Source organism: Meleagris gallopavo, chromosome 19, assembly GCF_000146605.3.
Source record: "Meleagris gallopavo isolate NT-WF06-2002-E0010 breed Aviagen turkey brand Nicholas breeding stock chromosome 19, Turkey_5.1, whole genome shotgun sequence".
Taxonomy (NCBI): Eukaryota; Metazoa; Chordata; class Aves; order Galliformes; family Phasianidae; genus Meleagris; species Meleagris gallopavo.
This window is the reverse complement of record NC_015029.2, coordinates 6,133,173-6,145,725: the sequence shown is the minus strand read 5'-3', so window position 1 is coordinate 6,145,725 and position 12,553 is coordinate 6,133,173. Positions and strand designations below refer to the sequence as shown.

Genomic DNA, 12,553 nt, shown 5'->3' with positions numbered 1-12,553 from the left:
TTGTGTCCTCCGGTCCGTTTCTCCTTTTTATTTCGTTTTTCTTCCTTTCCTTTCTCCGTTTATTTGCCGTTGTTTTGTTTCCTTCTCCCCCCGCCCCCTCCCCCCTTTTCGCACCGTCCTTTCAGTCTAGCAGAGCATCACAGCAGAGCTGCAGCGCTTCGGGCCCTGCACGCAGTGATTAATGGCAACTTCTCCAACTTCCCCGGTGTTTGTGCACGATCAGAACAGACTGATCCGTGGGCAGACAGCACAGGGAAGGGCTCGGCTGCAGCTGCCCCTTTTGGGGCTCTCCATGAGCCGGGGGAGCACCCAGCACACACCGTGCAGTGGTTCTCAGCTGTCACTGGAGGTGCCCCCGTTCCTCCCATTGCAGTACAGTGAAAACCTCAATTACCGCTTTGCAAATCAAGCGCTGAAGTTATTTGGTTTAATTACGTCGCATTTAATTAGCAGAGAAAAACAACCAATGCTTTTTGGTGGTTTCTTATTGTAAGGAGCAGCTCGATGCTTTCCTAGCGGGGCCTTGCAGCAGTGTGAGTCAGATGTGTGAAGTGCAGCACTGGGGCTTCCCAAGGCAGTGCTTTAGGAAGATCCCCGCTTCAGAGGAGCAGGGCCCGGAGCAGCCCTCCATGGCTTTGATCACTCGATCCTGGTTTGTTCTGGCTTCTGTGCTGCGCTGTACAAGAAGGCATTCCCTTGTGCTGCGGTTGTGGAGCAGCCTCCAGGGAGGAGCACCTCCAGGCGGTGCGGCACACAGGCGTGCTTCCAGCTCTCAGCACTCAGTCACTGTCTAACAAGTGTGCCTCGCATCATGGGACAGATGCTGTTCCAGAAATATCAGAGGTTAATCTGATGCACCATCCCTTACATAGCATCGCAGTGTAACGCTTTGCTTGGGGGGTTCTGGCTCTTTCTTTTCCGTGCTTATTGGTGCATCGCTGCCACTTTTCCTCCTGGAAGCGGGTTAACAATGTGAGGAAGGGGTGAGCAGCGCCCATAGAGCTGGGGCCAGCTCTGAACCAGTGGCCGCTTCTTTCCATTAGAAGTGAACTTGGCTCGGGGCTTTAGTAAATGCTGACAGTTCTATAGCCAGTAATTGCAGATGTGAAAAATAAGTGATCACGTTTTGTTTATTCGCGTGCAGTAAATAACCCTGTGAGAATAGTAAATAGAGCTCCACCCCAGCGAAGCAGCGTGAAGAGTTCAAACGCTGGAAGATGACTCTGTAGACACACACAAACGCGGTGCGGTTCCGTGTACAATAGAACAGAAAGGCCAAAAATACCACACAAAACCCAAACGCTGCGCAGCATAGAGACCCGGCCTTGCAACACACTGAACTCCCAGTGAAGAACTCAAGACATCATGCAGGATCCGTGCCCAGGTCAGTGTACAGTTTTGAAGATGCCGTGGGTGAAGTCTTAATGCGGAGGCGTGCTGTAGTGGGTGTGGAGCGTGGTGGTGATTTGCTGAATAAGACAAAGTGTCAATTTGGGGAACTGTGCTCTCTCAACTGCTTGTGTTTGCATTTCTTTAAGGAGGGTGTTATGAAGAGAGGGGAAAAAAAACGTCTACGTGTAAACTGGAGGAGAAGAGATGGGGAAAGGAGGGCAGGAGGGCTGGAAGGCAGCTGCTTTGGTACGGAGTGCTCTTGGTCACAGTTTGAGTGTTGGAACTTATGACTGACACAAAGGTGAATAGGGTCAGTGTATAAACACAGCCTGTCATACTGCAGTAATTCTGGGATCATATTTGTCCAAATGCATACAGTGGCAGAACAAAGGATGCAGAGTCATGGAACAAATGCTGTGAGATCTGAGATCTGCTTGTTTGTGTATGTTTGTGTGTGTTTTTTTCTTATGGGAACGGAAAGACAAGCAGGACCCACTATGCTGTAAATAAAAGAGGCTGTTGCCTGATAATGTGTCTTCTTGAATAGCTTTGGAATGGTTGGGGCTTTGGTTTGACTGTCTGCATATTCATACGGAATGAGAAAGCACTCATCTAGTCAGGCTGTGGGGCTACAACAATATTATTAGAGTTAGATCCCCAGAGATCTTACGTGCCTCCCTGGGTTTTTAAATGAAACACGTTGTCAACACTTAATAAAATACAAAAATAAATGATGATACATAATAGCTCCTGTCCACCAGGGAGGAGAGGACGGAGCTCCCTCAGGAGCCTCTCAGTTCTGCTCTGTGCTCAACAGAAGGGCCACTGTGCAGTGATTCATAGCACTGCTTTGGAGTGAAGGGGATCCATCTGGTAGTGCAGAACAAGGCTGTATGTTTCAGTTTTAGCAGTTCTAGAGTCCCTGTTTTTCGGGCTCCAGCCAGACTTCCAAATACTTTCTGAAAACAGAACCCCTTTCACCCAAGGAGGAAGAACAGCATCCGGCCTCGGGTGTTCTTTGCTCTAGAACTGATGCATCTGTAATTTTGGTCTTCACTTACAGAAGATACTTGTTCCTTCCAAAGCAGGGCTGCCAAGAAAGCAGAGGAGGCCACAGATTCTGCTTGGTTTTCCTGTTACCATGGCAATACGTGAATTCCTGTATTTATTTACCTGATGGATTACACGCTTCAGGGAGTTGAACAATTCTGCATCGTACAGAGAGAGAATAAGAGAGCAGTGAGACACCGTCAGGTCTGAAATACAGGCTTTTCCACAGAGAGTATCCGTTCATGAATGCCCTTTATTAAAACCAAATAACATATGGATGCTGTATCTTGAGCGTTCATTCTACTTGATGCTTTCCATCATAATCTTGTGACTTCTTGCTGGCTTTTCACATCCCTTGTAAGCTTGCCTTCTCAATAGCCATCTGCTAAGGGCTGTTTGAGACCACTGTTCCAAGCATTCAGCTGCCTGGAGTGCAGTCAGTTATCTGTTCAGCTCAGGACCCAACTGGAGGTATTCCCAGCAGACCAAAATGCTGTTGTCTTCACCTTTTTCTGCTCTGTGTTTGCTTGATAAGCAAATTCATCTCTGAAGTCTCATCCAGTGTTTGTAATACAAACATCAAGAGGGGAATCCTGTTCTTAAGGAAGGTAGCACAATCCCAGGGACAGATCATTCCCATCTTTAGGGGACCTTCACTGTTCATGCGCAGCCTTGCATGCTGTTTTACACTGTTCAGAATCATGCTTGACATGTAGTTTACTGGGATCTTATTTCTGCAAAGGGTATTTTTTGGACTGCAACCATCTCTTGGGTCAGTCTTAGCCCAGAAATAACCCTGTATATGTGGGTTTTTTTTACACCCATGAGATTCTCTGCAGTGTCTTTTTTTTTCAGTTGAGGTTCAGGTGAGTTAATAGACACAGTTCTGTCTTGGTTTGGTTGTCACTCACTGCTGTGCTGTAGTTTTGAGTCTGAGTGAAGGCTTTCAAGCTAGAACTTCAGCCAACAGAAGTGGTTTCTGTAGTGATGGTTTTCAAACCAAGTAAGAACACTATGGAGTTTTTATCCTGGAGTCTGAGAATGAAACTCTTCTGAAGAGTCAGTGCACAACAATCCTGAATGCAATGTGGTTCCAATCCTTCCTTCCTCACGCTGCAATTCCTGCTGCAGGCTGCTCAGACAGCAGCATCCCACGTGTGTTTTATTGCACCTCGTTTCGTAAGTGTCAACAGTTCCATCTAGTTCTATGTAGATGTGAAATACAAGCTGATTGCTATTTAGTGCTTCTTAGCAAATGGTACAAAGAGTGGCATTTTGCATTTCTGGGTGAGTGTAGGTTTGGCAGGTGTTGTGCTGCACAGCATCAGCACTGATGTGTGCAGAAATGCAGCCTGCAGGAGGAGTGGTGCAAGGCTGAGATATTCGTGGCAGTTGTAAGAAGGAAGTGGGCAAGGAGCGGGGAAGAAGGACAGCTGAAGTCTGCTGGAATGCACAGCAGCTGGGTTGTGCCTTAGTCAATGAAAGAGCAGAAACTGGAAACAATTGCTAAATTTATTTTCAGTGCAAGCAATGGTTTCCTTGAACCGCAGTGACTAAATATATCTGTTTGTGTGGCTCTGTGTGGGGGTAACTCCTACTGGCTCTTGCTAACCTTCTGGCACGCAGGGATGTGTGGAAGGTCACTGTCAGTCAGAGCACCGTGCTGATGTCTCTCACAGAATGGCCTGGGTTGAAAAGGCCCACAGTGCTCATCTGGTTCCAACCCCCAGCTTTGTGCAGGGTCGCCAACCAGCAGACAGGCTGCCCAGAGCCACATCCAGCCTGGCCTTGAATGCCTGCAGGGATAGGGCATCCACTCTCATCTCGGTCCACAGTTTCACCTGCAGAGAGTGTTTCCCCATTTGCCATCCACCAGCATGGCTTTTGTGGCTTTAGTTGTTGCACAGCGTTGTGTGAGTAGAGGAAACCTGATGTTCCTTCCTAGGGAAGGGAGTCCATCTGTAATGCTTTTTTAGCTGCTGCCTTAACAACTCTCTTTCTCAGTGATGCAGAGTCATGGGTCTTATTTAAACATAGGTTAACCCTTGATTTATTCCAAAATAAGGTTTACTGTGTTGTATGTCAACAGAGTAAATAGGGAAAAGGCAAAGAGAGGACAAGAAGAGAAAAGGTGGCAAGGAGGAGGCAATTTGCAGCTGTCCTGGAAGCTTGTTGGAAGGCAGAGAGGCAGAAGGTGAATTTCAGCTGCAGGTTGGGACGTGCTGCCAAAGGAATGCTCTGCACTTCTGCTATTCACATTGCTGCAGAGTGACAAATTGACAGCTCTGTTAGCTGGCGTGGAGCACCTGTTCTTAAAAATGCTTTTCTGATCTCTTCCTGTGATGGGTGGCATTGATGCTCGTGGAGGGAATGATTTTGTCTCTTTGAAAAAGAAATGATGTCCCCACATACGCAGAGATGCTTATGTGGAGCATCCCAAGAAGGCTGATGGATAAGGTTGTTGGTACTCTTTTATTTTTATAATATTTCACTTAGAAGTCTTCAAATCCTCTACTTGCTATTATGTTGATACTACAGCTGATCTTCCTGGGAGTTTGTGAAACAGTGCTCTTTTGCTGAGAGCCAGGAAGAAGTGGATATACACAGGAACAGGAGAAGAGCTGGTTTGTATTCTAAATAAACTTCCATTTCGTGTCTCGTGTGGACAAACAACATGGGATAATTCTGTTTTGAAAGAGAATAAATGACGTTTTTCTTCATAGGTTTCTGGAAAGACAAGGGAAAGCATCAATAGAGCCTTAAGGTTAAGGAACAGTTATGAAGAGCTGGCAAATCTCGAGTAAAAAGGTGCTGCTGCTTGGTTGGTTGCTTAAGCCTTGGCAGAATTTTACCAGTAGACTAAAAATATATTTGTAGGTCTGTTAAATGGCAGTTTGCAGGTAGTCTTCAATGGCTGGTAGCAAAGGAGGGTGTTTGCAATGCCTGTTGTTTCATCCCTTTGGTGTGTTTGTTGTGCTTCCCAGTCTGCCACTTTGTCCTGTCCTTACTGACACAGAGGGGACAGAACAGCCACAGGAATTAATTCCATATTTAGAAAGTTTCCTTTACGAACCAAACATCGTTTAATAAAGGGCATGCAGGGAAATCAATATTTTCATTCTGGATGTACAGGACATTGCAACCAGTGCCAGACAGCTGTGTTTGGTGAATCTTTCTGCTGGTGGGCATCGCGTAACAGGACAGTACTGCTTAGAACAGCTTTTGCTGGGTGATATGTTACCCTTTTCTTTTGTGTTCTGGCTTTATTAACATAAATTTGATTGTTTGTGTATGGGAAAATAAAACACAGATGGTTTCCCATCCACTTTTTGCCTGACTTTCCAACGCAACCTGGGTTTCATCACCAGGAGTGATGAGTGCTGAAACTTTCACAAGCAAAGAAATACCCATTTTTGGATATTTTTGACATTTAGATGATTTTTCTGTGTTTGTGTGTACAGATCTTGCTTTTCTGATTGGAAGATGCCTTAAACTAAATGACATGCAAACAAGAATAGTAAGTTTGAGGAACGAGGAAGGTTTACCAACAGTGTCAGTTAGTGCTCACCTATGCATCTATGGGGACTTAAGTAAAGAGCGTTGTCTTGTCTGTATAAATACTCTTAGAAAAGCCAAATGGAATCTTAGGTTAAGCCTGAAGCCAGATGCAGGAGAGGCTTAATTGGTAGCATCTTTTCCTATGGAAACATGGCTGCTCATCCATCCTTTCTTACAACTCTTAGGTCTATGGCCAGATCGAGTCATTTTTCAGAGGACTTGCTGATCTAAAGTTCTGTACGTTTTCTGAGGAAGACTGAGCAGAAAGAAGAGACTGCAAATCATGCCTGTATTGTGGCAGAAGGGAAGATGCTGCCGTCCTATATTCCATTTGGCCATCCAGCACCGTTCCAGAAGTGCTGACTGGTGCTGCTGGTTCAAATGTGTCTTCTGGGGATGGATCAGAGGGGCAGTCAGGGACAGGGAAGGGTGGGTGAATGCTGAAGTATCACAGCAAAAGTGGCAAATGATCTCATGAGAACTGTGTGAAGAGAGTTTGGGTCTCTTGACTGTGCGTTTCCAGATAGACTTTAAACAAAGATGTTTTTGCTCCCGTCTGTCTCGGATGAAAGCAGTTATACAATTGCTTTAAATATACATTGGCAGCTCTTACTCGTAGGTTTTCTCCTGAATTACAGCCTTGTTCAGCAGACCTCAAATCTTAGGTGTACATTTCACTGTAATACGGCTAGGGCTCCTTGGAGACATCAGGTGTACCGCAAGTGAGATGCATGAAATTCTCCCTTGGCTTTTGTTTGGCTGGCAGCCTGGGAAGTGCCGTGATGTGAGGGATCGCGGCCATCCCTGCCCAGTGCTCAGTGCTCAGCATTGCCTGGGGCTGCCTGGCTTCTTGGGGCTGTTCAGTGAACCAACGACGTACCTGGCAGTTGCTCAGGGTTGTTTGTGTCCAGAGTTACCACCTGGATGGTGTTTTACACTTCTTGTCCTGGTTGAAGTTCAGGTGATGCAAGAGGAATGGAGGGACCCAGGCTGATGGCTGGCAGGTCAGTTTATCTGCAGATCCCAAGCAGCTCTAGCAGCAAGGTGTGTAATTGCACTAGCATCAATCAGAGCCACATCTGAAGGTTGGTGAGTGCTGATGTCATTGTTTTGATGCTTCTCAAGTTCAGCAGTACTCACGGCTTGTGTAAATAACAACACGTGGGGTGGCAGCTATGGATCCCGTGGTCTAATGGAGCCCTGCTGGCAATAGCCAAAAAATTCCCCCATCATGTGAAAGCATGACTGATTCCAAAGCCATTCTGTGCATGTTGTGGTAACGTGGCTGCTGATGGAGGTCCGGCTCTGAGTCTGGGATCCAGAGCTGATAACTTACACAAAACAGCTGCAAGGTTAGCAGTGTTGTGGCTTGCCCCGTGGGGAGAGCTCATAGGCTGTGGGTCTTTTATTATTATTTTCTTTTTTCTTTTTTATCATTTAATTCTTGAGGTACTTCACATCTAGAAGCTTTGGCAACCCAGTATCGCGTTTCAAGCATTATCATAATGTGAAAACAAAGTAATACAAGAAATGATCGTGTTCAATAGCATAAATTTAATGAAGCTGTTATTCAGCCTTCTCATATCCAGAACAGGAGCACCGTGCTGATGCTGCATGTTGTGGAGTTAGCTTTTGGGATGATAACAAATCACAGAATGGGTTCCTCTTTCTGTCCTCCGGTGCCCTTGAAGGGGTCATTTGGTTAAATCCCTCAGTATTTTTGCAGCTGTGGTTGTGGTTTATTAACTGATGCTGCTTAAAGAGGGGTCTGTCTCTGCAGCAGAGTTTTCATTACTCATCTGTCAATATTTCCAGGGTAAAACAAATTGGTCTGGGTAGAGAGGCTTTGCTCTTCTGTGTAAATGCTCTGGCTTATTTTTCTTCCTCCCCCTATTTCACCAAAGGAGAGGATATGGAATAGTTTTTGATGCATTGTGTGGTTATGTTGCACTGGGTAGGAAGGCCTGGCCCTCTTTGTCCATCAGGATTATTTTAAGCTCTGATGTTTAGATTTTGTTAAATGAACCAGAAAGAATTGAAAGCATCTCTCTTTCCCAAAATATTCCAACTCATACAGCTGTAAAATGCTCTTTATCCTGAATCATACCAGAAGAATTGCCAGGGTTACTCTTTTGCAATGGGTAAAATATGATTTCTGACTCAAGTTTCAGTAATTTGCTTGTCAGGAGAACTCTAGTTGAGATTACAGTTATTATTTTTTGTTCTATGTTTTGCAAAACTGGAAATGAGATGAACCATAATCATGATGTTGTGTTTACTGCTGCAAGCTGCAGGTATTGCAGTAATTGTGTTGGCTGCTGGATGAAACCTGGGAGGCAATTTATCTGCCTTTGCTTTGCACAACAATTGCAAATGAAAGACACGTCTGATTTTTTGAAGCTCTGCAGAAGGAAAGGTATCTGCTCTGAGACAGGGGAATGGTTTTTGTGTTGGTGCCCAGTGTGGCAGAGTGCAGGGCAGTGGTGAGCTGGGCTGCAGGGAGGCAGTGTGGCTGGAGCAGGCAGCAGGGACAGGGAGGCATGGCACTCATGGCACCGGGAACACTGTCTCATTTTGCCACCCACTTCTTGAATTTCATCCCTGGCTGTGACAAATGTTTAACAGAATAGCAGCCAGGCTAGTGGCTGGTGCTTCTTTCTGTGCATTTTGGGGTAAATACCAGAGTCCTTGTCCTTGTTGTCTGTTGTGTGTTCTGTTTTTGCTTTGCTTTCATCCTGCTTTGGGAAATTACATTGGAGAAGGAACCTGCACAGTGTTTTCCTGTGCGAGAAGATACCAGGAACTGCAGCCCAGCCCGGGTAAGGAATTCCCAGCTGTAAGCCCTGTGTGTGCCTTTGGACCTTAATGGCATGAGGTGTTTGCAGGTAAGCTGGTGCCAAGTGCCATCATGCAGACCTGTCCTTTGCTGTGGCGTTGTGATAGGAAATGTTTTAAAGCATGGCCTGAACAAGAGTGCTTTGTGACACCTCCAGGAGGGGGAAAATAAAGCCTCTGCCATGCTGAGCTCTTTATTAGCTGCAAGTGTGAGCACCTCGTTGGAGATGAGAACTGATCAGTGGGTAATGCCATGTGCTTCTCCTGGGATGAATAACATCAGCTTTAAGACAGTGAGCTGCAGGTGGTTTTGTATGAGGGAGAGATCAGTTTGGATGCACCATTCATTTTGGTAGCCTGGAGCTGCTGACCTCACCTGGAATGGCAGAAATGATTTCAATTGAGACTGAAAGGCAGGCACTACGCCGTGTCCATGTTGGGCTGATCCACCAGCACTGTGTTCCCCTGTTAGGCTGAAGGCTCTTTCTCTCCACAAGGTCAAGCAAAGCTTCCAAAATGCGGAGGAGAGACGCTGCAAACTGCTCAATGAGAAGACTTAGCTTAAAAAGCAGTGTAGACACTGTTGTCAGATTGCACGTGCATCTTTCTTGTGCACACAGGTGGCAGTGCATGTGTTTCCTCAGTCTTGGCTGTAAAGTTTGCAAAAAAAAAAAAAAAATTGAAATGAAAAATGAAGTTCAGGGATACATGAACAAGCTGTGTCAGTAAAGTGCACTGTTTTGTGTAGCTGTGCAGCCTGTCGGATCACTGCAGTGAGACGCTCTTTACAAATGCTTTTGTGTTTTATCTGTTGACTCATCCATCTAACACTTATAGTAGCATTTCAGTACTGAATTATAAAGCCAGCAATTGAAACAAGGCTGTTCTTGGGCTGCTTTAATCAACAGATGCAATTAATACAATAATGTTTGCACTGACACCCTGCCTCACTGCGGCTCATTGTGGGCAGCACTGCTAGACAAGGAGATCTGTGTGGCTGTACAAGAGCTCACAAACATTTGTGTTCAGCATAAGATCAGCACTGACAGAGTTTCAGACCTCTGCGTGGTTGGCAATCAGCCCCACTGCTGCAACAAGCAACATTATTGAGAGGTTAAAACCAAATCTGCAGCACTTCTAATTCAGTTTACAGTTTTATGTGATGCTGGGATTTCTTCTTGGTGCAGAACGTGGGGAGTGTAACGGGAAAGCTCAGATGGGTTTTATTCATGTGTGAATCTGGGACGGTGGTGGAAATATGATTTGGACTCAGATATTTATTCTTGCATTAGAACAATGCAAGTCCCAGATCGGTGCTTCTCAGGAGCTCTTTACCCTGGGAACTCGTATAAAACATCTTCCCTTTCAGCTATATCATATTGAGTGTGTGCTGGGTGTAACCATTGCTTGAGGGAGTGTCGGTGGCACACAGCCAGTTGATATGTAAACCCTATCATGAATTGTTTTAAAGAGAGTCTGGGTTTCTGTACTGAGATATATTGATGGTATTTTTTTCATGGCAGGAAGTAATGCTGACTCCAGCAATTGCCAGAGCAGCTGTTCATCGTGAGCGAACTGTAAGAAAAGTCTTGTGAAAGCCTTAAGATCAGTGGGAAGCAGCATGAGCTCGAATGATCTGCTGTCAAATGATCTGCACTTAAATCTGGTTAAGCCCTATCAATAACTGCTTTCATATTTTCACTGCCTTGGTATTTTATATTGGAAAAAAGTTTCTGGTTCTTACAGTGTCAAAGTCTGGAGGAGAGTTTACAGAGAGGTATTTAACTTCAGGCTGGTTAATGTTTGTAAGGGCTTGTCTGGACACTCCCCAGACTCTTGCTCCAGGGTACAAATTTACTTCATTTATCCCATGCTGAGTTGATGTAGCAGCTTCTGTGGCTGTGAGCAGCTCTGTCCTGGCTCCATGGCTTTTAGGATTACCCAGCACTGATGTTCCTTGGCCTGGCTTTCAGCCAGCCTCAGTTACACAGCTTTCACCTGCAATTGATCTCTTACACACTTAGACTCAGTGTCATGCTTCCCTAGCTCAGCTTCTGAGATATTTCCAGCCCACGCTTCAGTACTTCCTTCACGTTGCTATTGAGCTCTGTGTTTGAATTGCAGTTGCTTTTCTTTCTGTTGTCTTTGACACAAGGATGTCATTTCTGCTTTGTCACCTCTGACCACCTTTTGCTTCTCCTAGCTTTTAGTTTTCTCGCACATACACTCTTAATGTTTGTAACACATCCTGCCCAGATGTGTCACGAGGCTTTGACTCAGCAGCGTTGATCTGGAGGTGGGTAGGGATGTGTCCCCAAATAGTGGTACATGTTTCACAGCAAATGGACGAGCAGTGGAGCTTCTCCTGGTGCTGAATGTGGCTCATGAGGGTGGTAGCAATGAGAAATGTGGGATGTCCTGGATTATTTTGAGAAACAAAACTCAATTTCCTTTGATGTAATAACTGCATGAATCAGAAAGGAAAGTGAGTAATAGTTTCTTAGAGTTTATCTAGAGCTTTATATTTTCGGAGCATTGTGCAAGCATTTACTCTGTCCTTTTTGCTCTGTGATGGGTGGTGATGAAAAGTGCTGTATGCAGTGAGGCCAGAACAGTAAGTACAGCTCCCACCTTGGTTTCATTTAATGTTAGATTTAAGTTGCTGCTTTGATCAGATGGTGTCTACTCCATGAGCTCCTTTTGGCTGCTCAGTTTCTTGCTAGAGCTGCGTATCCTTCCAGTTGGATCTCGCATCACTTTTTAAGGTGTTAGAGGTCTTGCTGGCTGGCGAGAGTGACAGACACAGCGCTGCATAGCACAGCATGGCTTTGTTTGTAGGAAGGTGCAGGTACGTTGTGTGCACACAGCATGCCACCTAGAGGAGCAGAGCAGGTCGGCAAGGCTGTAGCTGGGATCTGTTGGCCAGATGTGGGTGGCTGTGCTGAGTACATCTCCAAGCTGTGTATTCTGTGACCCTGCCTCTGGTACGCTCACCTGGTCAAGTCTGAGAACATCCTTGGGCAGCCCGTTTTCCATCAGCTCTTCTCGACAGAAGTTGCACAGCTTTTTACACGATCTAGCACTCTAGTTATGCTGATCCTAATTTTTCACTGAGTCTTGAGAATCTGAAATTAAATTGAGGATCTCACCTCAAATGTTCTCTGGGAATTAGGGTGAGGAATCTAGCACAAGGTGTGTTTTGATGGGATGGTGCTCTCCAAGCTCTGTGCTTTTTTTGGCTTGTATGTTGTAATTTCTTTTCCAGAAGACTCATAAATTTCCCAGAAGATTATCCTAATTTCCAGAGTCTCAAAGTCTGAGTTGTAATTAAGCACTTAATTTGATGAGGGTTTTTAAATGTGTTGCTGGTCTGCTGGCAGCTTGGGGAAATGCTTCCATCTGCAGCCCAGCTTCCCTTGTGTAGGTTCAAGCTCACAAAGCCGATGTATATTTAGAAGTGCCAGAACTTCAGCCTACCAGACAGGCTTCAGAAAATTGCTCCAAATTTTTGCTTTCTGAGTAGGTTAGAGTCAAATTTGAAAGAAGCCCACCTTTCCTGAAGAGGTTCGAGTGGTTGTTAGGGAGATGGCAGATTTTCATTAACACGTGGGCAGCGGGCAATTTTAACAATGCATTTGATCACTGACAAATTGCATTTAGTTTCCCTCATTTCCACAAATTACAGCAATCAATGCGTCCAACAGGGAAGCCATTATTT

At 45.4% G+C, this 12,553-nt stretch overlaps 1 protein-coding gene across 11 annotated transcripts in view; it reads left to right on the top strand.

Moving 5' to 3' along the window:
* The first annotated feature begins 102 nt into the window (after positions 1-102).
* Positions 103-12,553, top strand: part of RAPGEF1 (Rap guanine nucleotide exchange factor 1) — a 75,993-nt gene continuing 63,542 nt past the window's right edge. For 3 of the 11 annotated variants that reach the window (XM_010720922.3, XM_010720921.3, XM_010720918.3), the window contains exon 1: positions 104-1,384. In XM_010720922.3, coding sequence (XP_010719224.1) covers positions 1,366-1,384 — 19 coding nt within the window. In that variant the 5' untranslated portion in view covers positions 104-1,365. Of the gene's footprint in view, positions 1,385-11,388; positions 11,450-12,553 lie in introns of those variants that run through there. The other 8 variants (XM_031556208.1, XM_031556207.1, XM_010720925.3 and 5 more) reach the window with 6 other exon arrangements.